The sequence below is a fragment of the Squalius cephalus genome (genome assembly GCF_949319135.1).
Source record: "Squalius cephalus genome assembly, chromosome: 9".
Classification (NCBI taxonomy): Eukaryota; Metazoa; Chordata; class Actinopteri; order Cypriniformes; family Leuciscidae; genus Squalius; species Squalius cephalus.
Genome location: NC_137130.1, coordinates 19150010 through 19176270, shown reverse-complemented (window position 1 = coordinate 19176270; position 26261 = coordinate 19150010). Strand labels below are relative to the sequence as shown.

At 38.3% G+C, this 26261-nt stretch overlaps 2 protein-coding genes across 3 annotated transcripts; both read right to left on the bottom strand.

The window, feature by feature from the left end:
* Nucleotides 1-202: 202 nt before the first annotated feature.
* nabp1a (nucleic acid binding protein 1a) lies at nucleotides 203-4872 on the bottom strand. 2 transcript variants are annotated; one of them, XM_079882058.1, is made up of 6 exons: nucleotides 3872-4872; nucleotides 3488-3626; nucleotides 3106-3177; nucleotides 2222-2306; nucleotides 1839-1899; nucleotides 203-1523 (listed from the first exon to the last, which is right to left on the bottom strand). In XM_079882058.1, exons 1-6 carry the CDS (start codon nucleotides 3963-3965, stop codon nucleotides 1321-1323), a joined length of 654 nt encoding a protein of 217 aa, XP_079738184.1. In that variant the 5' UTR covers nucleotides 3966-4872; the 3' UTR covers nucleotides 203-1320. The 2 variants fall into 2 exon arrangements, with proteins under 2 accessions (XP_079738184.1, XP_079738185.1); XM_079882059.1 differs by having other exon boundaries at nucleotides 209-1523; nucleotides 1857-1899.
* A 3349-nt stretch (nucleotides 4873-8221) lies between these two features.
* On the bottom strand, nucleotides 8222-21789 carry cavin2a (caveolae associated protein 2a). The gene is made up of 2 exons (XM_079881606.1): nucleotides 20610-21789; nucleotides 8222-9391 (listed from the first exon to the last, which is right to left on the bottom strand). The coding sequence occupies exons 1-2, from the start codon at nucleotides 21144-21146 to the stop codon at nucleotides 8516-8518; spliced, it is 1413 nt and encodes a 470-aa protein (XP_079737732.1). The 5' UTR covers nucleotides 21147-21789; the 3' UTR covers nucleotides 8222-8515.
* Between the last annotated feature and the right edge of the window lie 4472 nt (nucleotides 21790-26261).

Genomic DNA, 26261 nt, shown 5'->3' with positions numbered 1-26261 from the left:
AATACCACTTTATTTTCACTTTTTTTTTGTTCTGTATTTTTAGATGACCAACTTACAAACTTTATTGTATTAACAAAAACTAGTTTAGGACTGCTATTTAGTAGCCTTAACTCTTCATCAGTATTAATCATTAAGTGGGACGGGACTTGCATGTAAACTATTTTTGTGGAATATATTGGCTTGTTTCTTTTTTTTTTTTTTTGAAAAACAAACATTTTATATATATATTTTGTATATATGGTCAAATTCCCCCCCCCCCCCCCCCCCAAAAAAAAAGAAGAAAAAAAAAAGAAGGGTGTCACAGCTTCATGACCATGGAAAATGTGGGCACCATGGTCAGTTGAGAAGCACTGATCTGCACTTTCAAATCTCCTGTCTGGGTCTAACTTAGCTTTCCTTACCAGGAGCATTACGCACTCCGATCATGAAATCTGCAGATAAAGCAGTTTGAAATGTTAACAGGCAAACAAGAAAACAACACTTTGGCTATTTGTATTAGCTTCTCTCATGCAGCAAATGTTAAAGAATATTAAAACGTTTAGGCTAATCGAAATACACATTTGGCTGAATAACAAGTATACCTAAATTGATATGTATTTTATATACAACATTAAATGTCTATATAGCAAAACGAACACAGTGGTGTTACAGTATATAAGAGAAGGCAGAATTTTTCAGTTTAGTCACATTGATTGCACTATATAAAAGGCAACAATCTCATTCAATGTAAATGCCACTAAAAAGATCAAGTACAACAATAACCACAGGGATCAATTTCCCAACATTTTGTTCTTCATTTATTCCTAATTAAATAATCCTAAGTGTCCAATCAAACTATCACCTTTCCTTTCACACGGTCACTTCTGGCAATTTGTTTTGGCCAAGGAGGAGGGGGAAGAACCCATTTAGTCATCATCAGTCACTCTTAAGTTCTTTCCTCAATTTGCAACAGCAGTTAATAATTCCTGAATCACATGACAACGCATTCACTATAAATTAAGAGAAGAAAGTGCATCAAGTGTTCAAGTAGGGTGTATAGTTTAACAACACATTTAGGGAAAGGAAATAAATGGTGGGCCACTGAACCGGCACTTAACGGGCGAAGGGTATGCCAACCTTTAACTGTAACAAGTTGAATTCTAACCTTTTGTGATAATGATACTACGCAAATATTGGCAAAATGACAAAGCGAAAGCACAGGTGGCAAAACAGTAGCATTAAACCTCGTATCTTTTGATTGGCAGTATTGTTTTGTATTATAAGGGTGGTTTGTGGAAGGATTTTAGGGAGGAGTGGGAACAAGGAAGTGGTTTTGCAGTCTCATCTCTTTGAAGCCCTTCTTGGGTCCCTGCCATTGCTAATGGTGACTGTGGGTTTGGGGGGAGCAGGGGGTCCCCCTGCAGTTACTGGGGGTGGTCCATTGCCTGGAACACGCCCATTTGGTCTTCCTGGAGCACCAAAGTTGGAATCCCGAGGCACAGGTGCAGCACTGTTATTGGAAAATACTGGCCCAGTACCATTTCCTGTTGGGCAAACAAATGAAACAAAAGGTGGCAGACTTAATCATATCAGAGACATAAATAAGACACCATACTGAGGGACCAGAAAAAGCTATTACTTTGTGTCATTAAGCAGACACTACACTTATCAAAAGCAACTTACAGTATGCTAACGGTAAGAACAAACAAGAACAGGATCTCAGTAACTCAAATTTCAGAGACTGAACCAGCAACCTTTGTTAGCAGCCCAGATTCCAAACCATTAATCCACCACTACAAAATCAGCATCCGTCACCTTAGTAGGACAGATTATGTAAAGTACTAGTCATATGTGCTCACCTGTCTGCACAGGAGTACCTGCATTTTGATTCGGTGGAGAATTTCCGCGCTGTTCTTTACCCTATTGAGAGGACGAGACATAAGACACCAGTGGGTTGACTGTGCACAACAGGAGCTTTGCTGGTTAGGTTTAGTTTAATGGCTTGGTATTTGAATGCGCAGAAGTAAAACCAAATGTTTGCTTCAGCATAAATAACTTCTACCTTTCAAGTTATGTTCTAAACAAAGACTTTGAAATGAGGCAGAGTGAAAAAACAAGCCAATTTTTTTTACATTATAACTGAAGCAAATTTAGACATGCAAATGACTGAAGTGAAGTATACTCATTGAGGTGTCATACTGAGGTGCCATTTTGCATAAACATGAACATTGATTGGACTCACCGTCTTGTTATGCTGGTTAGCTTGTCCTAGCAGCTCTGGATTTGGCTCACTGAAATTAGGAACCTCAGAATACACCATACAGAACCTGTGCAAGACAATGTGCTATAAAGGCTGCTTCTATTGACATCAACATGCCACTGAAGTAAAATGGATGGTCCCTTTTTTTTTATTAACATTTATGCATTTACTAATCCATAGCTGATAATCCATATTATGCTAATATATTGTAATAATATATAAGTGACATCCAATTATATAATAGCTAACAAATGATGGCTTAAATGTAACAGTTCCCACACCTTTTGCAAAGTATATTAGCTAGAATTCGTTTTGGTCAAACATTTTACAGCAATCTCACTCACGTAGAGCAATTTCTTGACAATTAAATAATTTAGAGCCAAGCATAAAGGCCAAATTTATATTCCACTATAAACCAGGGGTGCCCAAACAAGCTCCTAGAAAGCCCATTTCCTGCAGATTTTAGCTCCAAACTGCTCAAATGCACCTACCTGGAGGTTTCTTAATCCTGAAGACCTTGATAAGCTGGTTGGGTAAACGCTACAGGAAAGTGGCCCTCCAAGAACAGGATTGGACATCCCAACTATATACTTTAATGACATGTTCAGGCTTGGAAATAGAATAATAATAATAATAATAAAAATAATCCAGATTTGACCATGAGAACCCTAACAAGTTATTTTAGGCAGTTACTGAACCAAAGCATTTAAATAACAGAATTCATGAATCTATTCACAAATTCATGTGCCAGTACATTTCAAACCGTCACACAAGCGCAAATTACCATGGTTATTGCCAAATGCTGATAAAACACACAGTGCAAATGGAATATGAGTATATTGTGAGAGTCGATATTTAATACTCACTCTCCTATTTTTTGTAAGTCTCCTCCTCTTCCAGTGTACAGTGTAAGGCACCCCTTCCACATTGAAGCATACCTATCCAGACAAAAATATATTTCCAAAGTTGAAACAAGTCATCTGTACTTGAAACAGTTATGAGCCTTAAAACAAATGTGTACTCTGCACGTTTTTATAGGACATATACCATATGTCAATGACATTCATTTCACATACATCCTTTTTATAACGTACAGTCTAGCAGGATACTCAAAGCAGTTTAGATCAGTTTGAAAGAGATAGTTGCCCATTTACAGTACATTTGACTGACAGACCAATAGCCATACAGGGTTTAAAGCGTCAAAGGTCTGATTAAAACACACACACAGAGAGAGGATGTGTCTCGTACCCTCTCGTAAGGCGGATGATGTCCCCGGGCTGGATGAGGCTGCCCAGCTCATCCCACACAGAGATGGCGATGCTGCCGCTCTTGTCCGCCACTCTGCACGAGCGCACCTCGTGCCCGTCCTTTGTCTTCGTCACCCGACCTGCGCGTGCACGGCAAAGTTCAGTAAAATCTCAACCGTAACAAAACTACTGAAAACAGTAACACACAGACGATTGCGATGCATGATGGTTGATGCGTGAAAAGTCAAAACTACAAGAACACAGCAAAATAGACGTCGAGCGCGACGATGTTATTCAAGAATGTTAGCTGTGAGAAATTAGCTCTAACTGTTAACGTTACTTGTGCTAAAATGCTCGTGAGGGGCACAGCAGTGAATCCACTTACCGATTTCCAAAACTATAAAGACGATATTAAGGTTTTTAGATCCGGCCTTTACATCTTTAATCAAGATCACACCTTCGTTGGAGATATTCGACATTTCTGAGAGCTGTGGTGAAGGCTAGCACACCGGCTAGCGAAACCACAGCTGTGTTGGAGGATTTCTTGATCTAAAGCTAAATCTGTGCTCTGAGTGGGATGTTTTATTTGCCAAATAAACTTTATTTGGCGAATAAACTTTGTATTCAAAACCCTTTTTGGAAAGGCAGAGGTGTTTCTAGCGTAACATTTGAGGCAGTTTTTCCACACTGACAAACGAGCTAAAGGAATGAAAGTAAAAGCAGGAAATATTTCCTCATACACGATTAAAACTAACAGTTACTCGTTTAAAAACACTCAATTCGTTTTCCAGACAGATATTTTAGACTTCATCCTAAACCTGGAAAAACTACGACTCAAGACTTGGCTGCTCAAAATGTCTAGCATCCAGATTCATTTATACTGAGTCACTTTTTTGTTGTTGTTGTTAGCCTAACGTTACACTGTCAATTCACGACGTCAAATTAACAAACAGCTGTTAAAATCTACGTTTTCTTCAGACATATGCCGGTTATATTGCGGGTTGCGTTTAAAACCGTGTCAGTGAGTTCAGTCACACACACTGCCGGTCAAACTGAACACCATCGCTTTCTCTTCATGTCACCTTCCACTCGAAAATCATTCATCTGGCGTCTAATCGACATTTAAAATGCTAAAGCGACGAGACTGTCAATTTGAAAAACGATTTCAGCCGAGATAACTATAACTGCCTATCTTGTACGTTATGACCAGTTCGAAACTTCCTGATGGCCTTTTAAATTGTTATAATTATAGTATGTTTTCTACTTGTGACGTACTGCAATTTTACCAAGAAACAGAATAATAAAAAAAATACTTTCGCAAAAGAGGGGAAAATATCTATTTCACAGTGCTATCTGTCTCTCCCTCACTAACAAAGCGTCTGATCTGCGCAAGTGTGTGTTCGGTTCTTTAAATTCTACCGGATGTACCATCGCACTGTTTCGCGGGGGTGTTCACAGATGTGTTATTGTTGTTAAATACACACATGCGATTTTAATACACGCACATTTGTTTGAACAGACATCACAAATAATTCAGCATGTTGTCCAGTATCATGGATATTACACGGGAACGAAAGCTTGAGAGACCCAAGTGTTGGTTTTTACCGTGTTCTTGTTACATTGAGCTCAATCTGATTGGACACCGTGAAGAAAATGTGTCCACATGTCATGGATAGGAAATATAACCTCTCGTTCGACATTTCCTCGTACGATTGTCGACGTTGTGTAATATGATTTGATTACACGCTCCAAAATATTTCCAAAGGTATTTAGGTTGCATCATAACCTCCCTCAGTAATCCAATAGAGTGTTGGCAGTTACAATGCGTTGTTTTGCCGTATTTTAAGGGAATATATCCATGAAGAATAGTTAAACACGTGTTGATGTTCACATCAAATAAGTGTTAAAGAGTATGTAGACAAGTATAACATTTGCTTTGTCACAATGATCTTCTTTCGAATAGAAATTTGAAAACACGACCGGCTGTCTAGCTAGTCAGATTATGATTGTTTTAGTTTACAACCTACATTGTTTGCAGGGGTTTAGCAACAATGGTTCACTGCAGTGAATTCTCGCGTTTACCCATGCAAAAAGAAAATCCGTCACGAACAGGATTCGAACCTGTGCGGGGAAACCCCATTGGATTTCGAGTCCAACGCCTTAACCTCTCGGCCACCGTGACGCGGATATTATATTTTGCACATAAGATACAAAACCATACTTTTCATAAAATTGCACGACTTGCGATGTTCTTTTTTTGTGTCCTACTCCTAAATAGTTCTACACCTGTATTTGGCCTATATGGTTTATTAAAAAAAAAAAAAAAAAAAATCATCTTGATTTAAACTTTTTTAAACAGTTTACTTACTGTCTAAAAAATTATCAAAAACTATTTATTACTACTATTAGCTCATGGTCTTCAAATAAACTCTGATGGTGTGATGACTATTAAAGCAAAAGCAATTATTACAGAAATGTAATGAAAAACAGACTTACACTTGTTTTTAGTGAATTAGAGAATACGATTTATACGATTTTTTTTTTTTTTGCCAAATAGTGACCTAATTATTCTCTGAGTAACGAAATAACATAACATATTCAATAACTATATTTCATTTTACGTGTTTATGTTTGATAATCACCAAGAAGCAGATGAAGTAGTACTGACGGTATTTGGCCACACGGTGGAGACAACATCATCCATTAAATGCCTTAAAACCTTAAAAGTTCAGTTCTAAGAACCAGCTAAGGTGGCAGCTGAGAAGATAATAACAACAACAAGAATACAGTAAATGTGGATGTTTTGTTTCCCTCCTAAACATTTCATTTGAATGAAAATCTTAGCAATATTTTTCAAATGTATTATTTAAAAGTTGACAGATTTACAGTTTACAGTTACAACCCCACCCTGTTAGCAAACGCCCTTCAGCTCCATAGTGTGATGATACCAATAAGACCTGCATCTGCGCTATATAACCTGTACCTTTTGTACAAAGTAATCTCTGTTAGGGAAGGAAAAAGCTCACATAAAGTGTAATGTCTTCTCTTTATGGCACATTTAATCTACAATCTCCTCTTACATCTCTGTACCCTCTTACATATTTCACACTGTCTTTGTTACCGGTTCCTCAATAATCCCTCAACTTGGAGAGATATAGAGTATTCTACATGTAACCTGACTCCTCAGTCTGCCTGGGAGCCAGAGAGATTTTAGACTACTTGCCAAACTCACATGTGGTTTATGTTGAAAACAAAACAGTGAAGTTTTCTGTCTATAACGACTATTCATCTTACCACATATTTCACATTTACTAAAACAACACAGGATTTGAGACACACTGATTTGCACATTAATGTTTTCTATAATGGTGTTCATTGTTGTGGACAAAATCTACAAAACTCAAACTAAGCTGGTCCTGAAGTTGTTTTATTGATGTTGAGCCTCACTGCCGTGGTGTGACGCAAAACCAGCATGGGGTGTGTGTCCGAGAGGGGCCGTGAAAAGACCCGTAGGCAGCACACCTGTAGAACATGCGGGTACTCCATACCTCAGCTAACCCGTGGAAACTATAGCATCAATCCATTCCCACCTCTTCTTTTTCCAGTCAGTGGAAAATTAACTGCAGAGAAGCAATCCATCAGAACCAGGAATGCACCTTCTTCACCTGGTGTGAGTGTGTGTGTGTGTGTGTGTGTGTGTGTGTGTGTGTGTGTGTGTGTGTGTGTGTGTGTGTGTGTGTGTGTGTGTGTGTGTGTGTGTGTGTGTGTGTGTGTATCAGAGGCTGTACTGAATAGTGTGAGATAGATGTGACTGTCCAGAGAAACGATTAAAAGCTTATGGTACTTGGGTGTTAGGCTTTACTTTAGAAGTCTATCTGGCAGCATTTTTTTGTTTACAGGTTTGAGTACTTATTTCATCATTGAATCATCTAAAACATTTTAGTGTGGAGAAAATAACGTTATTACATCAGCAGTATGGAATGTTTGACAACACACAAATACTTCTGCTTCACTGTATACTTGTATTCATTAGGTTGTATGCGCATGTGTGTGTGTGTGTGTGTGTGTGTGTGTGTGTGTGTGTGTGTGTGTGTGTGTGTGTGTGTGTGTGTGTGTGTGTGTGTGTGTGTGTGTGTGTGTGTGTGTGCCCTTGCCGTGCACTACAGCAGTAATTGGAGAGTTGTTGGCAGTGGGCAAGGTTTCTATGGAGATGGCAGTCAATTGTGCTGGCTTCCCCCCAGAAATTTTGTAAACACGCTTCCCACCATGCCAGGACCTACTGTCAGTCCTCACAGACATCTACTTACTCAAGCCTTGAGACGGATTGCTTCTAAAAATGTTAAAAAAACATAACTTTATCAACATTTCACCTTTTGCCTTTTGTAGTGTTCTGTTTTACACCTTATAAAAAGTAGTATTTGGTATAATGGTAATGATGTTTGATGGTGTTTGCAATCCTTCCAAAGTATTTGAAAAAAAAAAAAAAGTACTGTTTCAAAAAACCATAATACTTCCATTGTACTTTATTGTAGACAATTTAATACTAAATCTTATGTACACTGATAAAAGAGAGTCTGGACTCCAGCATAACAAAGAGAGCAGATTGGCACACACATTGCCTCTCCTACACAAAGAAAGAAAAAAAAGATAGAGAGTGAGAGTTCAGGCATTTCAGTTCAGTCAATTTCATGGTATTCACAGGCTCCCACAGGAAAATATAGCTATTTCGGTGTATCATTGTGGTGACAGTGGTCTGAACTGCTGTACCATTCTCTGGGCCTTTGTACACAATCTACTTGGAATGGACTCTAAATGGAATTTCCTCCTAAGAACATGCTTAATTTCTGAACTTACCACAATAGGTTATAGTTACATTATATTTGGGGTTAATTTAGGGCGATATGCTATTTAAGCAGACATGCTAACAACAAACAAGCTTGGGGACAAGATACCAGTGGCACAAGGGAGTAACTATGCTTCCCAAAGTCTGAAAAGTAGATGGAAGTCAGAGGGCTAGAAACAACTATATTTAAGAAGTTAGCTCAACAGTAGCTGCAGTCGATGGCGGAGACACGGGCACTCCTTCTGCGGGTCTTGATTCTTTCTCTTCCTCCTCTACCTCCTTCCCATTTTCATCATTATCATCAGTGTCATCATCATCTTCTTTATCCACTTCCTCTTCAGCCAGAGTTGCAGATGGACCGTTCTCGAGATCTCCAGCCTCATCTGAAACGAACACCTCTCCATCGGCACTTCCTGGGGTGGAGGGGCTGTGGCGATCATCTCCGTTTGCTTTTTCACTTGGGGAGTGTAACTCAGCCAGGGGCAGCTCACCGTCAGGTCCCCCAATGTTGGGAAGATCCACCGGGGTGAGATTTCTGGGAGATCTCCCAGGCTGCTGGGAGGAGTCAGTGTCTCCATTCCGTACCTTCTTGACATTGAAGGTCATTGGCGAGACACGGAAAGACGAGCTCTTGGAAGAGGAGCTCTTCGGGTGGTTGGGGATGAAGCTTTTCTTGATCTTCTCACGTTGTTCTGCAGGCACGATCTTGTTGATCTGCTTCTCGATGCTGCTTCGCGAGAAGGCCTTTTTCAGACTATCCACTTTCTTCAGACTGGAGCGCTTGAACTTGTCAGCACGAGAACGCTCTAGACGTTCGCTTCCCATGCCTGGGAAGTTCTCATCGTGCACATCCACCAGCGAATCATTGCCGCCCTCTGCCAGGGGGCTCATTGCTCCTTTTTCCTCATCGTCATCAGAGGAGAGGCTGACGGTCTGCAAGCCCTCGTCTTGAGAGCGGTCTAAATCAGGGAGTGGAGTTGGTGAAGATGGAGCGATTTCATCCTGAGAGGTGGAGGCCAGGCCATCTTTAGTGAGCAGAGTGGATGGGATTTCGTTGTCCTCCTGAAATTGGAGAAAAAGAAAATGTATTTAACAAAGACTGAAAGGTTCAGAGTGTTAATGCCTGCCCTTTAAGGTTACAGTGTAGATGTTCTGTTATAGTAAATCCTACTATAACCTGCATTTGGATGTTAATAGTGCCCCCCCTCAATTGGTTGCATGTACATTTCACAGACTCTCTTCTCCAAAGCCACTTACACAACAGTTTATCAGTTGATGTATTCCTTGGGAATCAAAACCACAGCCTTGGCATACCATACTGTACAGTAAAGATTGTTTTAGGTCCACATGCACACAATATTCTTGTATCAATAAGCAAAACAAAGAAATGAGTCAGTTTGCTCTGCTGTTTTTTAAGTTATATTGTGCAATCTGCTGAAAAACCTGTTTGCGGCACAGCTAGCTATACAGAAGACATGTAGAGGCATTGTCTTGGAGTTATTCCAAAGCAATAAAAATGGCACAAGGTTTAGGTTTATTCTTCCCCTCAAATGTCTCTTAAAAAGCTTTGATTTAAAACTCTCATGTAATTCCTTTCTCAAGTCAAGATTTTGGGTATACTGTATATCTCAACATATGTTGAATGCAATCATTTTTTATCACTTCTTTGCCTATATTTTTTTACTTATTGTGTGATTATGCATGTAAACAAAATATAAATATCTGTTACCTTATACATAATGAAATATTTGCTTTAAATATTTGATCATGCAATCACTACAATAAACAAACAAGCAAACAAACAAACAAAAAACACCAAATATGCCACACCCTTTCAAATCTCTCTCTTACACACCGAGAAGAATATTATTTTAGCTCCCAAACACACCCATGCCAAATTCCTTTTCAAAAGTTACATTCATAAAAAAAAAAAAAAAATATATAAACATGAAAAGTCAAGCTTTTTGGGTAAACTGTAACTTAATATATGTCGAATGCATTTTTATCACTAATATTTGTTTCATTTTTTGTGATTATGCATGTATTCTGAGATATATAAATACTGATACATAAAAAATACTGAAATAATATGAATAAAAATCACAAAATATGCCAAAATATCTCTATTTCCCAGACAGTGCAGAATCTTCTCTTATCTCCCTCTCTCCCCTCACACTCGCAGACCCCAGACACATAGACACGGCTGCAGAGGTTTACAGAGGTTATGCTTCACGCTTAAGCAGTAAATTGAAGATCTGACCCTCAGGGAAGGGCGGATCAACAACACAAATGGAGCTTTTGCACACTCACCTGCTCCCTCCTAAGGGCACTAGGCACACTCCCAGTATTTTAGAGCATGCACTGTCCAAGCTCTAAACATCTAAATGACAGATTTGTTATTGTATGCCAGCATTTCAGTATGAAACTGCAAATGCAAGTATGCAAGCAATGTTCTATCCTATAAAGCACTCATTTACTGTATGCTCTTTTCAAGCTAGGGTAAACAGTTTTATAGAGGCTATAGAAAGCATTAGATCCCACCCTCCCTTCAGAACTCTCTCCAAAGCCACGCTTCCTCTAATACACAAGCACAGCCTGAGCAGAGTCTGCAAAGTGTCATGAGACGGCATTAAATTACCTCATGTCTCAAAGCACACAACATTACAATAATAATCAGCGTAAGTAACAACATACGGAGCTCTAAACGTGATTTCACCAAGTACAACATGTTCCTGCAATCAACCAATCACATCTGAGGGACAAGTTTACAGTTATGTCAGTTTAGGCTTAAAACCAGGGTTAGGTGATTCTACATCAGTGACATTCACCCGTCATTTCCCTCTGATTTTAGGGATAATTATGGGTTAGGTTTAGGGGTAGGGATAGGGTTAGCACTTCATTTTATGACAGGGATGACCGACTTATACCACCTGACTGCTGAGATTCATTTTGTCATTGATAGTGTTGCCAAAAGAAAATCTGTGTCTGAGGATGTGAACAGCTTTGAAATTATTTTGGTCCTGAGACTTCCACAGAAGATGGATATATATATATATATATATAGCCTATATACATCTTTTTATATATATACTCTACATACACTGTATACACATCTTTTAATATTTAGACCACTTCTATTATTAATTGCTATTAGGATATGAAGAGTTTTTAAACCAGCATATCAGAAAGTGTATATGAAAAGCATTGGCTATACTAGCTTTCATTAATTCAAAAGAACTGCAAAATCACACATTTCTTTAACTTGTAATAAAGAAGCAACATAACAGACATTGGGAGCTCCCGGTTGTTGAACATGCACTGTATTATAATGCAGGATAAAATGGATAACATCATAATGTAAAGAAAACCTGATCCTCATGCCTTGTCTGTGTGCACAAAACTCTGTGCCATTATCAAGAAGTTGGTTTACAAATTCCAGTGAAGGAATGCAACTCCCACTTGTTATATTCAATAAATAATGTCTTTCTTGATTAATACGAAAAGAGCCGTTTCCAAAAGTGTGGCAAATGTTTTTTTTTTGTTTTGTTTTTCCGGGTTTTCTTAAAAAAAAAAAAAAAAAAACTGCCTAAAGGGATGGTACTTTTGCTCATCTTTTTTAACATTTCACCTTTGAATACCCAGTATCACCCGAGGGCAGAGATCCAGTCAAAACCAGTGTTGACTCTGGGCAAACCAGTTTCTTCAAGAGCGACATGGAAACCAGAGCTGGGAGTTGGCTGTGTTCGGTTAGTTGTAAAAGTATCAGCTTTTAAATTGTGATTACTTGGTAATGTCTACATTTGTATTCTATTTCATAATTAATAATAGAGTGAAACTTAGGCAACACCTTCATATTATATTTTCAGCCAACCATATAAGAACGGTAATTTACCAAGACACTACACAGATGAGATTTAGGGATTTAGGAAAAAAAACTTTGAATTCTGTAAAATGATTCCCTATTGAAATATGTTGATTCAGCTCAAATCTAATTAGTTTGTACCTTGAGGGTCTTGTCAGATGAAAAGTGCACACATGAAATATATCTCTATAAGCTTGGGAAATTTCACACAGTAGTAGGTCGACCCCAATTTGATGGCTTTATTAAAAGAGTCTGAACAGAAACAGTGTCATATAACGTCTAGTAAAACTAACATATATCAATAAAATGATGCATATTTTACTAAATCCTTTGGGAATGACTTCATGCAACAGTATGCTTTTCTGTACATACATTCACATTTTGATTACAAGCTGAAAACCAAAGCAGGGACTCTCTGTTTGGTTTCACCCTTCATTTATCATCTGCATTTTTTGAAGCTGTTTAAGTCTTTCTGATTCCGCTCTGTATCTACCTTTCTTAACATGTGTTTCTCAGCCCTTGTAACAGAGTGATAAATCAAGACATTTGCCATTCAGATTTTGACCTTTATCTAAATACACAATGGCTTGTGAGGCTCAGAGGAAGAGAAAGAGGAGGAGACTGTAGAAAACTTTTGAAAACATTGTGTCACATGCTGATACCCCTGGTCCAGTGTGTGTAATGGGAGCCTGGATAATTAATGCACCCTGCTGGAGGCCTCTGGACTTTTTGGAGTGGAAACATCGAAAGAGATGAGAGAGACTGGTGTGTGTGTGTGTGTGTGTGTATGTGTGTGTGTCTCGATCAGGCTCTTACGTCCTGAACAGACAACACAAGGGCAGCGGAAAGCATAGGAAAGAAACACAGGAAAGACAAATATAAGAACAATAGAGGATGATATATTTAAAAAAAAAAAGCACAAAGGAAGGATGTGTCACTGTTAGATGTTAGCAGTATCGCATTTGTTCTTACCAAGTGAAAGTGGCTCTCAGAGACTGTCACTACAGAGTACAATACAATACTCAATACAAAAATACAAAAACTTCTAGCAGATTATAGAAGCCGATTATAGCAGTGTTATTTTAGAATTATTCATATACTAGTATTTATTATTTTATTAGCTTTTATTTTTGTTTTCGGTTTTTATTTTAAATTTAGATTAACTTTAAGTAATTTAATTTAGTTTGCATTTATTGTTTTGATTTTATTAATTTCCAGTTTAGTTTTAGTGCTTAAATCTAAATGTATTTTAGTAAACTACCTAAGCATTTTACTGTAATAAATATTTTTACTGTAGTTTAGTTAGGTTTTTCATCTAATACTTATTTCAGCTTTATTTAGTTAACAAAAAAAAGGGGTTGTAAAAGTATTTTTAGTATTAGTTAATGATAATAAGCCTAAATTATACTCCTCATAATAAAAACAAAATGTAGGAAAAACTGGAGAAAAACAAATAAAAAAACACACACAATAAATCAACAAAGGCACAGTCCAAAAGGCAAAGTCTTCGTACATTGTCTTCTCATTCTGGGTAAATTATTCTGCAACTGTCCATTCCTATGCAAATCTGACTCATAAAAAGTCTACACCATCTGCACAAGTTTTGATTGTTGGTAAATGAATGTCTAATTATGAATATCATGACTGAATATCATGTCTGAAACCATTTTCTCTTATTTAACCCTATTCAAATTAATTATAAAACATGTTTATAAGTTTCTGAAAACATAAAACACATGACTTACAGACCATATGCCCCATTAAACACGCACACACACACACACACACACACACACAAACACGCACACACGCGCACACACACACACAAACCAGACAAAAATGTGCTCGCTCATCCGTTACCTGTTTATGATGTGTGGAAGAAGTTCAGGGAATCTTTGGCCTCGCTCCAGATGGAGAGAATAAGTATAAAGCAACAGCCAACTGGCTTGAACACACAGTTCAGTGAGATGCTGGGCAAAGCAATATGCTATCAAAGCCTCCGATCTGCGGCATTGTGGTAAAAACTATGGGAAAGTGATACTTAAATGGCCATCTGTGGACGTTTGACCGTCTTTTACTGAATTAGCAGAGGTTTACTGCCCTGCAGAAATGAAGATATATTTGTTTTATATAAAATCAAATTCTGAATTATTATGTCCTAAGAACTAAGCTATCTAAGAAGGGGTCTGATTGCATCTCATTCTCTCTCTCAGGTTCATATTAAGGAAGCTTCATTGTCTCTGTCTGTCTGGCCGCTTGAATTAATCACATGATTAGTCATGCTCCTTGAAGTATCATTTTTCTAATTAGACTGTATTTATTTGAGCGAGTCTAATAACACCTGCAGAATGAGTGTGTCTGGATCATTTCATCTTCACAGGGCTTGACTTTTCAGATCTCACCCCACCTCACCCTTGATGCATTTTTTCTTTAAACAGTAAGTTTGGGCGGGGCATAACAAAGAGCTTGTCCATTAAAAAAAAAAAAAAAAAAAAAGCCAATAGACTTTAATTATATTAAGCAGTGAACCATTGCTATACTTTCTAGTCGGTTACAGGTGGTGTTTACATTCAGTGGGTGGGGCATTCTTAATCCTTAGAACATTTGGACAAAAATCTGTGTTGTTTAGGATGAGTCATACTGCACTCAACTGTGATCCCTTGGAAACATTACTGAGCTGGGTGCAGGAGGAATCGTGGCTAGGAGGCAGAAAAGTGCATGAGCATACTTCAGCTCCACTGCACTAAAGTGAAAAGGTGAATCATTATAATTGTTCGTTTATCCTTGCATATTTGAATAGAAAAAAATTAAAGCAATTAAGTAAGGCACAGTCAGTCGGTCATGATTACAAAATAAACTCTGACTTGGTGTTTGTAGGCCGGACATTATCTGTGGAGTGATACGAGAAACGTGAAACTAGCAAAGAATAGGTGTTTGCTGGGGCAACAGTCAAATATGCAGTTTGGCTGTCATTATTCAAACATATTTGACTGCAGAATGCTGCGATTGACCAATCAGAATCATGTATTTCAGAACGTTGTAATAAACAAACAGTATGTGTGTGCTTATGTTGGTTCAGAGATAAAGGGAAGAGTCAAGTTGTCAAACCAGAAATCCAGCACAGGGTTGAAACATGCCTGAGTCTCTCTCTCTCTCTCTCTCTCTCTCATACATCAGTATGTTTTCCATTGTTCTCGTCCAGTTCAATCTATTTGTTCTGCTCCTCTGCCGTTTCCTCCCTCATCACAATCTCTTCCCTGGGCTTGAAGCTGTCAAGTTTTTCTTTCTTTCTTTCTTTCTTTCTTTCTTTCTTTCTTTCTTTCTTTCTTTCTTTCTTTCTTTCTTTCTTTCTTTCTTTCTTTCTTTCTTTCTTTCTTTCTTTCTTTCTTTCTTTCTTCCTCTAACTCAGATTTGCTTTAAGGTGAATCTCTGTTGGTTGAGGGTGGAGCTCTGGTAATGGGACAGGAATCATAATGAAAGGCAGCCTAGGAAAACAACAATTGTATGCCAACCTGATCATAAAATATTATAATTGCAACCTGAATCAGTATACTCTCAGATTAAAATAGCCAGAACAAATCTCTGAAATGCACCGACCGCAATAAGCAAACACATTTTCTCTCAGTGTCAGAGAATATAATTATAGATGAGATCAGATCAACACAATCAAATTCAGATGAATGCTCTTTGTTGTGTGCTGTGCTGTGTGCATCCGCTGCATGAAATGGATACAAATCTTTAAGGAAATCATGCTTTTGACTGATGAAAGAATGTGTTTTGTTGTATAACCAAGTGTTATTGTGCAGAATTATCAGACTGAATGTGTTTTGATCATCAGAATCTGCTCTGTCGCTATAAAAAGCTCTTTCTCGTTATGGGAGGGTCTGTAAACACTGGCTATCGGGTTGTTTCCCTTCTCCCACTCTGAAAGACTGTCACTTTCCCACAATTCACATTTGCACACTCATATTTGTTTTACTTTTCATTGACGATCCTGATCTTGTGGATTAAACATCTATGTTATGCGCAATTAAACAAATGCCGATGGATTGCCTTGGTCAATCATACGTGGCATTGCTTGGATCTCAAGCAGACTTACATCATCCTAGGCGTTCTATGGCACCTCTGGGCCAAAATAAACCCTAACAATATTCAACAGGATTTTAGAGGGTGAACTTGAGGGGAATCGGAGTGACTACAAAGGTGTAAAAAATGACAGTTGTCAAATGGTTTTGTGAACGCCCACTGCAGAAACATCTCAGCCAAATCTTTCCTTCCTTCAAAAACATAAAAGCAATAAAACATGTTTTATAACTATCCATAAAATCCTCATGTTTGCCATCAGTCATGCAGCTTGCCAAACTTTGCACGCCTTGGTAAAGACGTTGAAGGTGCATGTTATCCCTTATAAGTATAGAAAGAGTTCTTCTTCTAGACGTCATGGAAAACACACATTCATAACTGATATTTATATCTTATATTAATACAGACAACAAAAGTTCTCAGCAGTTGTCTAGATTATTGCCGTGAACACATTTTATGATCCTTTCACAAGAACTAGCAACCACAAACACAAAAAGGCCGTAGTTGCTTCAGTGAAGAGCTTCAGCACGTAGAACCACATTTTTTAAGATTCAACACTCACGTATTCCTGAGAACACAGAAAGAGCAGTGATGCATTAAACATAAACAAACAGAGCTTTAAATGGGCAGTAATTACTGCAGATCATTAGTGCTTGTTAATGGAAACGAGGTAGTTGACCGGACTTTCTCTCCCACACACATGCATTTTCAGTGCCAAACTCAGTGTGTTTACTGCAGTACTTTCTTTCTTTCTTTCTTTCGGAGGGCCCTTGTGTGTTCAAACCACACCTTCCATCTCCAAATGCCTTTACACAGCGCACAGAACATTTATAATTACCACACAGGCAGGGTGAGCCTCGTCAAGATGCCAAAAAATTAAACAAAACAAGCAAATGCGCAACCAAAGAGCAACAGTGCTCTTCCAAAGCAAACTTCTGAGACAGTACGGTTCCCCCACGTGTTTGTGTTCTGTGTTTACTTTCAATAGAGTGTAAAAGGGGTGGTCGCTCCACAGAACAATACACCATTGTTTTAATGGCCTATATGGTATACGGACATGCACATCACTTTCCATTAAAGGAGAACTCCGGTCAATTTTAACATTGAGCTCATTTTTTTGTACATTTGGAGTGCTGTCAATACATAGAACAACGACAAAAATCGGTGTTGCCTACACCGAGTTATTCTATTTTTAAAATTTGCACCCTGTTGACTTCAATGGGGCAAGTACTAAACCTGCTTTTAGCCTCTTAACATCCTTGATGTGTCATTACAAGTGCACAGAAAATGTGAGTGATTCCTTCAGAGTGAACACGAGTGAATCTGACTGCAGTAGATGTGAAAGATATGTATAAAAATGATGTTATTTAAGCCAGAGCAAATACCTGTTTACATCCTGTTTTTCGGTTGAAGTCCAAAGTAGTCGATTGCCGAGTTCACGCGCGTGATCATAGGTAACTAAACCTATGCGCGTGAACTCGGCAATCGACTACTTTGGACTTCAACCGAAAAACAGGATGTAAATACAGGTATTTGCGCTGGCTTAAATAACATCATTTTTATACATTTCTTTCACATCTACTGCAGTCAGATTCACTCGTGTTCACTCAGAAGGAATCACTCACATTTTCTGTGCACTTGTAATGACACATCAAGGATGTTAAGAGGCTAAAAGCAGGTTTAGTACTTGCCCCATTGAAGTCAACAGGGTGCAAATTTTAAAAATAGAATAACTCGGTGTAGGCAACACCGATTTTTGTCGTTGTTCTCTGTATTGACAGCACTCCAAATGTACAAAAAAATGAGCTCAATGTTAAAATTGACCGGAGTTCTCCTTTAACAAAAACAGAAAACAAAAAGAAGAGAAACGTCTTGATTTAAAAGAGTCAGTGAATGAAAGATCATTATCACGTCATATTTGTCTTGACACATGTGCAACAAATGTGAAACATCACCTGCTATAATGCCAAACATGTGTCAATGTCCCAAACAAGAAGGGAAAGTACATGCCTGTGCTGTTCTGTTACTCTTTGAGGCATTTTACCACATGGGAATGTGTGTTTTGTCCAAAAATACCCTAGAACTAAAGTCAGGTGAATGAAATAAAAAAGGTAATTGTAGATAAGTTTAAAATAAGAAAGTCGCATCTATCTTTATCAAAAATGCAGTAAAAACAGTAAAATATTGTGAAATATTATTACAATTTAAGATTGTTTTCTATATTAATATATTTTAAAATGTTAATTTATTCCTGTGATGGCAAAGCTGGATTTTCAGCATCATTCCTCCAGTCAGTGTCACGTGATCCTTCAGAAATCACTCTAATATGCTGATTTATTGCTAAAGAAACATTTTAATACTGCTTATTATTTTTGTGGTAACCGTGATACATTACATATTTATTTTAAAATAGACATATTTTGTAACATTACAACTCCCTTTACTGTAATCTTTGATCAATTTAATGTCTCCTTGCTAAAATTTCTATAAAAAAACATGGTAGTGTATTTCAGTACACTCAAACAAACAAACACAACAGAAGTGCTAGTCCAGTGAATGTGTGCGTGTGTCTTGCAAAGCTCTTCTCTTCATCTTCCAACACATTCCCAATATTACAATCTCCTGCAGCAAACTTTCTGCAAGCCTGCACTCATGCCAAAGTGTTTTAACAGGCTGAATACAGGCTGATTATCACTTTAGAAAATCACCTGCTGCCAGCGATCGCAAAGGGAACGGTTAAGACTTGGGATCAACCATTAGTCACACTGTTTAGCCTCATGGGCTTCCTCTCTGACAGCTGGATTATTCAAGAGCTTATTAAAAGAAATACCCTGAAAAGTTCCTGTTTTCCTTAATCATTTATGAATTAGCATGCTAAGTCTAAAAATCTGCTCACCTCAGTGTTTTGTCCAAAAATTAAAACCATTTTACATTTGACATTTTATGTCTCATAAATGATCAGGTGTTGACACGATGGATCAGGATATTAGTCTCAAAGGAGCTAGATAAAAGTATGTGCTTTTATATCTATTGAGGTTCAAACTCTCGCTTTGACATTCAGCTCATTCTGCTATTGAATAACATTAGCCTCAGGAAAACTGATTCCCAGAAATCATTTTGAAAAGCAGACCTCAAACACCCCTAAGAAATGCCTCTACCTGCTTCTACAAGTTAAAGATCACTGTCCCAGCATGTAAAGCTGCATGTGGCTCGCCCCAGGGCAATCAGATAAGAACTACTATTCTAAAAGCATGAGCCCCACGCAGTTGCTTAAATCAACACGACGCACCCTTTACATTAACCAACCAGCATTAAGTATAATAGCACTTCCTGAGTGTGTAAAATTGCATTATCTGAACACACAAAACACCTCACCAAAAGATTAGAGCAAAGTAGCAAACTAAAGCACAGGTCACGAGGCTGGTTTAGCCAGATAGACTTTATAATCTCAGTTTGTTTTACATTTATTTGTAAGGCGAGGCTTTTTACAAATGAACCCATTGTAAACAAAGTGACCTTTGAGCTTAATGGAAATGGGTGATGAAGAATGTGAGAGTTTTGCAGGAAGCTCAAGATCAGCTACTGATAACTCTCATTCACATGCATACTGTAACAAAACACATTTTTAAAATGCTCACACACTTCACATATTACCATCACTCTGCAATCTGCGCACACTTCAAACATTTCATCCCATCTGCAGTCACAGGAAGAATTCCCATGCACATAAGTTTCATTCATGATACACTGCTGCACACGTGTCCTGTTCCTGTCACACACAACTAAATCCCCAAGAAAACACTGAAATCTAACTTTCTTTACAATTATTGTGTAATTATTGTGTGGACCCCCTTGCAAACTCTCTAAAGGATCGAACATTTACCTGAAGTTTAACTTAAAAAAATGCACAATTCTTGTAAAGGAAGAGTTAGAAAGTATGTGTTAATGTATAACTTTATAGCTTTAAAATGTATTATGATAAACAACTACTATTAGTAGTTTAACTTATAAGTTTTAACTATACAACTTAAAAGTTTTCCTCAGGTGTACACAAACCTCATTCAGACTATATTCTCTCTCTCTCTCTCTCTCTCTCTCTCTCTCTCTCTCTCTCATATATATATATCTATATCTATATATCTATATATACAGTATATATATATATATATATATATATATATATATATATATATATATATATATATATATATATATATATATATATATATATAGGCTCAAGCCTAAAAAGCCTCACTTATTTAGTAAAGGTTCCTCAAGTGTATAAAAGCCTCATTCAGACACATTTTAAAGTTTAAAGTTTCTCATTCTGCTCACCTGAAAGATGACCACCTTAAAGTGGTTCCTCTTCAGTAGATGGGCGTGGTTGGCCTCCAGACGCTTCACCTGGCCACTCTGTTTATCCAGGCGCTCCCTCACCTCCTTCACGTTGTTACCAGTCTTGCGCGAGCGCTCCAGCAGCTTGGCCACGCTGTTGGCCGTGGACGCGTGGCTCTTGGTAAGCCGGGTCACGTCCCCCTGCACCACCCTGACAGCCCCCTCCAGCTCGGCCTGCTTCTTCTCCATCCTCCGCTGGTTATCCTGCACCGCCTCGATCATCACCACCAGCTTGTCGAGCAGAGCCACCACCGTGATGGCGCTGACCTGGCTGCCAGGGCCCGTGGGGCTGGTGGGGGACTTGGGGCCCAGACGGGAAAGGGTGTTGACAGGGGAGGAGGGCACCGGGCTGGGGCTGAAGCTCGGAACGAGGAGATCTTGAGCATCCTGAGCATCCGGAGCTGGTGGCGTCGGGGTGCTTTCCTCCCTGGGTAAGGTGGCTGTGCTTCGCTCGGCGTGAGAGGAGTCTTCACCCATCCTGGAGTCAAAGCTGATGGTTTTGAGTGGTGTGGTTAGATTGACTCTCACAGACACTCTCCTGCCTTCTGTGCCTCTCTAAAAACAACATTCCCAACACTCCACTTAAAAACTTCTCACACACCCAGGGGAGGGGCCTGCCTGGTTGCTGTGGTAGTTAGCCCAGCCCATCAGAGTAATGCGAGTAAAGAGTGTCAGTGTGAAAGTGTCCCATTGCATGTGTGTATTTTCCCTCAGTGCAATTTCAGTATTGTTTGATCAGCTTGAATTTGCAGTCAGTAATGTTTTTTATAGTGTAGTGAGGCATTTTTGGACAACACTAGCTACAGGAGTGTTTGTGTGAATGAATGTGGGTGTATCTGTTATATATGCACCTGAATGTCTCTTCATTTCGTCATGAATCTCTGCTGGTGTTTTGTCTCAGCTGTCTGGCAGAATGGGGGAAATGTCACATGAGGGAAATATGGAAATCAGTGTTTGGACAGTGAACTCAGTTAATCTGTGGCCATGCCACCATCTCTCATATACAATGAAATTGGATGGGGATAAGGACCCGTGAAGCTCTAAAAATGTGCTCACTATTCACTTTTCTCATCTGGAAAAGAGCACCTTTGACTATGGTAATTATAGTTAACTAAAACTTGAACCAAAAATATAAAACCAAAAACTTTTGTTACTTGAAATAAAATTAACTTTAATTGAAATTTTATTTTATTTTTAGTTGCAAAGGCAACATTTCTCATTTTCATTTAGTTTAACTTGATGTAAAAAAACTCAAACTGGAATAAAACTTTTATTTGATGCTAAAACAAAACTTGGACTTGGACTTGGGCTTGGACTGATACATAACTAATGTTATCTTCTACAAATAAAAGAATCACTGAATCATAGGGTTGCAGAAAATCAGACATGAGTGAGTAACTTGGGTCAACTACAGTATCACTTTAGAAATGTAGAAGGAGAGCAACAATTTATTTAAAATGAGCAAATTATCATATTATTTAATCAAAATACAATAACCTTTGCAATACCTTTAATGCTAATTGTGCAGGATGAGGTCCAATAAACAAAGGACATTCAGCAGACAGCTCACAGTTATCATAATGATAAACTAGTAATAAATGAGAGCATTAGGATAATTTACCACATGTGCATCTTATGAACTATTTGAAGGTACAGTATAAGCCCAGGTCAGACTTTGAAAATGAACAAAGTATTGAATCTTGCTCAACAGTCTGAATGAACAAAGAGAAGCAACGACACTAAATCATTCATAGATCCATAAAGTAAACATTGTGAAATAAATGCCTCACCTCACCTGGAAATCTGGTTTGGAGCTCATATCAAAAGTAAACACGACACATTATTCTGTTTCGACCAGAGGTCATTTTCTGGATAATTACAATCTATAGGACAAAGCAACATGCATAACTTAGATATTTGTAAGAGAGTGTTATTAAAGGACACTAACATAAACATAATCTCCCACATCTTTTCATTTCCTGAGAAAAAAAGGCGATTGCCTCCCTCTGAGGCTGCCTGCATGCACACACATACGCAAAGAAAAACAGTGCTAATGTTTCCTCTGTTGTAGTTTGGTGGGGTATGTGTATTCTCCCGTCATCTGCTCAGATTATAGAAACAAAGCAAAAACCATCACCCAAGTGACCCCACATCCACACACGGACATCAATATACGCAGAAATAGGTCATGCCAAAACACATTACATTATACTTAAAGGGATAGTACACTCAAAAATCATTTTCTTTTTTGCAGTAAGTACCTTCTACCTGCAGAGGTCAGGCCTCACTGCACTATATAATGGGTGATTATGGAATCTCTTTATTGAAAAGCTTTTTGAGATACTTCTCCCAAAATGAGAATTCAGACATCATTTACTCACCCTCTTGTCATTCCAAAATGTATTTTCTTTTGTGGAACATAAAAGAATTTGAGAAGTGTGTGTGTGTGTGTGTGTGTGTGTGTGTGTGTGTGTGTGTGTGTGTGTGTGTGTGTGTGTGTGTGTGTGTGTGTGTGTGTGTGTGTGTGTGTGTGTGTGTGTGTGCGCACGCACGCTTGTTTTTCTACCCAAATGGGGACTTCAGCCTGAATGCACACTGACTTATGGGTACTTGTGTCATTGTGGGGAAACAATCTTATAAATCCGTTTTTTTTTTTTTTTTTTTTTAATGAAACTGCATAAAGTTTTCTGTGATGGGTAGGTAGGGTTTGTCGGATATTGAAGTCAATCTGACGTTGGGTTCTGACGTCAACCCAACATTCATTTCCAACCAAAATCCAACGTCTATCCGACGTCGGATATTGACATCAGTCTCACGTTGGGTTCGGACGTCAACCCAACTTTCAGCACTGACACCTAGAGTGTATAGTTCATATAGTGAGGCGGCAGAGGCTGAAAACACTGCGAGCGCCACGCGTGCTTCAGTCTGTGTGTGGTACATGAAACCGTGCCTCTGCGCCATTCATTCACACAAAGACAAGCAGAACATGCAGGATTCATATTTAAAAAGTCTTTTTGTGATTTAATATTCACAAACACTATATCGGAATATATATCGATACAGAAATGCTGGTATCGTCACATTTTTTAAATTTCAGTACCGACTTGGTACCGATTACTGGTACTTTTGACAACCCTAGTAGAGACCTAGAGGGAACTCCCTATAATGGTCCCCTAATAGGCTGTTGTAATGGTCCTATAATGGTCCCCTAATGGCCAAATAACGTCCCCCTAACCCTTAAAAGATCTCTACATCGTGACCATCTAGGAACGTTACCAGGCAACGTGCTTGACACCAGCAACATTCTGGGAACATCAAATTTCCAAATAAAACATGGTCCCCTAAACATTCCGAGAACATCCTGAATGTTCCGTGAAGGTCCGCTAAATAACGTCCCCCAACCCTTTAAAGAAATTCACATCATGACCATCTCGGAACGTTTTGGGAACGTTACTAGGCGACGTCCTTGACACCAGCTGTGACGTTCTGGGAAGGTAAAATTTCTAGTGGGGCAGATGTGTGTGTGTACCTGGTTTTCCCTACATTGACTTTATGGGGACATTTTTTGGTCCCCATGAGGAAAACAGCTTATAAATTATACTAAATGAAATGTTTTTAAAAAGTAAAAATGCAGAAAGTTTTCTATGATGGGTAGGTTTAGGGGTAGGGGGTAGGGTACCTTGTACAGTATAAAAATCATTACAAGTGCATATGGTCCAGACTGTGCAGGGGCTGTAAACTTGTTTACGCTCTTTACTGTAATGTACGTGTTTTACAAGAACAACAGATTGAAAATGATTTTTCTTCGCATTGTAAACCTTCCTGTGGTGGGAACAAAATCGACTTTGCCAAAAAGTGGTGAGGACATGTCCAATCTGTCCAAATTACGCCTATGCGCAGAATAAAGCAAGTCTTGAAGGTTTAGTTTAATACGAAGGTGAGTAAACAACAATAATAAAATAAAACAAAAACAAAACAAAATAAACAAATAAATTCACTAACTTGGAACTATTTCACCTCAACCTAATTCACTATCACTATCACTTTAACACTGGAAGCTGGACCACATACTTCAGTAATTGAATTTACCTTAATGAATGCATGTTGCACTGAGTGGGATAATGATACTGTAAAACATCTCAATAATGTGTAGAGTTTCCTGTCCGCTGCGTAAAAACATCCTGTTGTTGATTCTTTTTAATGAGAGTCTGTAGATCATCTTTCTCTTTAGTTTCATTCTATTCGTGACTGTTATTGAGATATTACTCATAGTGTTGCATGATTGATTTGTGTTTCAGCATCATGGGAAAATTCCAGAGTATGCAGAAACATGTCACTGCAGAGCACACTATGCTTGAGTTGCATTTAATTGCTACCTTTGTTTAAATCTTGGATGGCTTTACTGGTAACAGGTTTATGAGTGTAAACTCTGGCTCTGGTGAGAGATTGCGCACAGTAACGAGAAAGGAAAAGACCTCAGCCTTCATTAGCCGAATGATAGCTGACAGATTTCTTTCTCTCGTCTCTGGGACCTTTTGACCAGTGATGAAAAAAGCAGAAGATGGTAAAGACATTTGAGAGATAATTTGACAATTTTCCTCAGATCTTAAAGGCCCTGAAGAAAAGTGTTTCTCAAAGCCTTCTCAACCACCCACATGAAATGCTTCTCGCCTTGCATTTCAGCCTAGCAAGATTTGACAGTTTTAGTTTTTTGTTCTTCAAGAATGCAATAACAAGAGTCAAATAATTGTTGTCTAATATTTTAAAGCAGATTTTCTCAACCAGGGTTATATTAAAAGTGAATTACTGTAAAATAGCCACTTTAAAATCAGTAATGCAAATGCTAAATGACATTCAGAGAAATATAAGAAACACATTTATGGTTTGGTTCAAAATTTTGAAATGGTTCTGTCTGATGATAAGATACAATGAAACAATGATATTCATTTAAAATGAAGGTCTTGGAATGGATCAGATATTGCTTTCTTCACGTGGCTTGGAAATTGATTCTGTCTTGCTAAACATGCGAAGTATGTCTACTATGTACCTGAATCTTGCACTTTACTGTTCGACAGGAACATTGTATGCAAATTCAGTTTTTACGGCACCACATCACCAGGGCTTCAATGTCTTCCTGCATTGTTGAAGACACATGAGTCTGAGGATAAAGATTCTGCTAAGTGGAAGCAGAATACAAACACATATTTGTGCACATAGACATGTATGCTCATTTTCATTAAGGATCTCTCTCTCTCTTACCCCTGTGGCACACAGACTGTCTGACAGGACAGGAAGTCCCCGGACAAGGAATGTCTGGAATTTCTTAGTCCTCAAGGGTCCTCCTGTTCTCCACATGACCTTTAGAGGTCAGTAATATTCTCATCTTTTGAACAGCTCAGCTAATTCAACACCTTGTTTAAAAATCTAAGACTGACAGTATATCATCTGTAGTTGCTAGTAAATTAGAAGCCACATTATTACCTTACATTTGTCTTTCTTCTCCTTTTTTTGTTTTTTTTGGGGAAATTAAGAGGTTAATTTTGAAATGTACCACTATTATTTTCAATGTTTTTGAAAGAAGTCTCTTATGTT

Bases quoted from the DNA above. Each gene is read 5' to 3' on its own strand.
- nabp1a (XM_079882058.1), bottom strand. From the start codon at position 3,965: ATGTCGAATATCTCCAACGAAGGTGTGATCTTGATTAAAGATGTAAAG. The intron at 3,627-3,871 runs GTAAGTGGATTC...GTGCACGCGCAG, and splicing joins CTTTATAGTTTTGGAAATCG to GTCGGGTGACGAAGACAAAG. The intron at 1,524-1,838 runs GTGAGCACATAT...TTTGCCCAACAG, and splicing joins AGGTACTCCTGTGCAGACAG to GAAATGGTACTGGGCCAGTA.
- cavin2a (XM_079881606.1), bottom strand. From the start codon at position 21,146: ATGGGTGAAGACTCCTCTCACGCCGAGCGAAGCACAGCCACCTTACCC. The intron at 9,392-20,609 runs GTGAGCAGAATG...CTCCAATTTCAG, and splicing joins TTAAGGTGGTCATCTTTCAG to GAGGACAACGAAATCCCATC.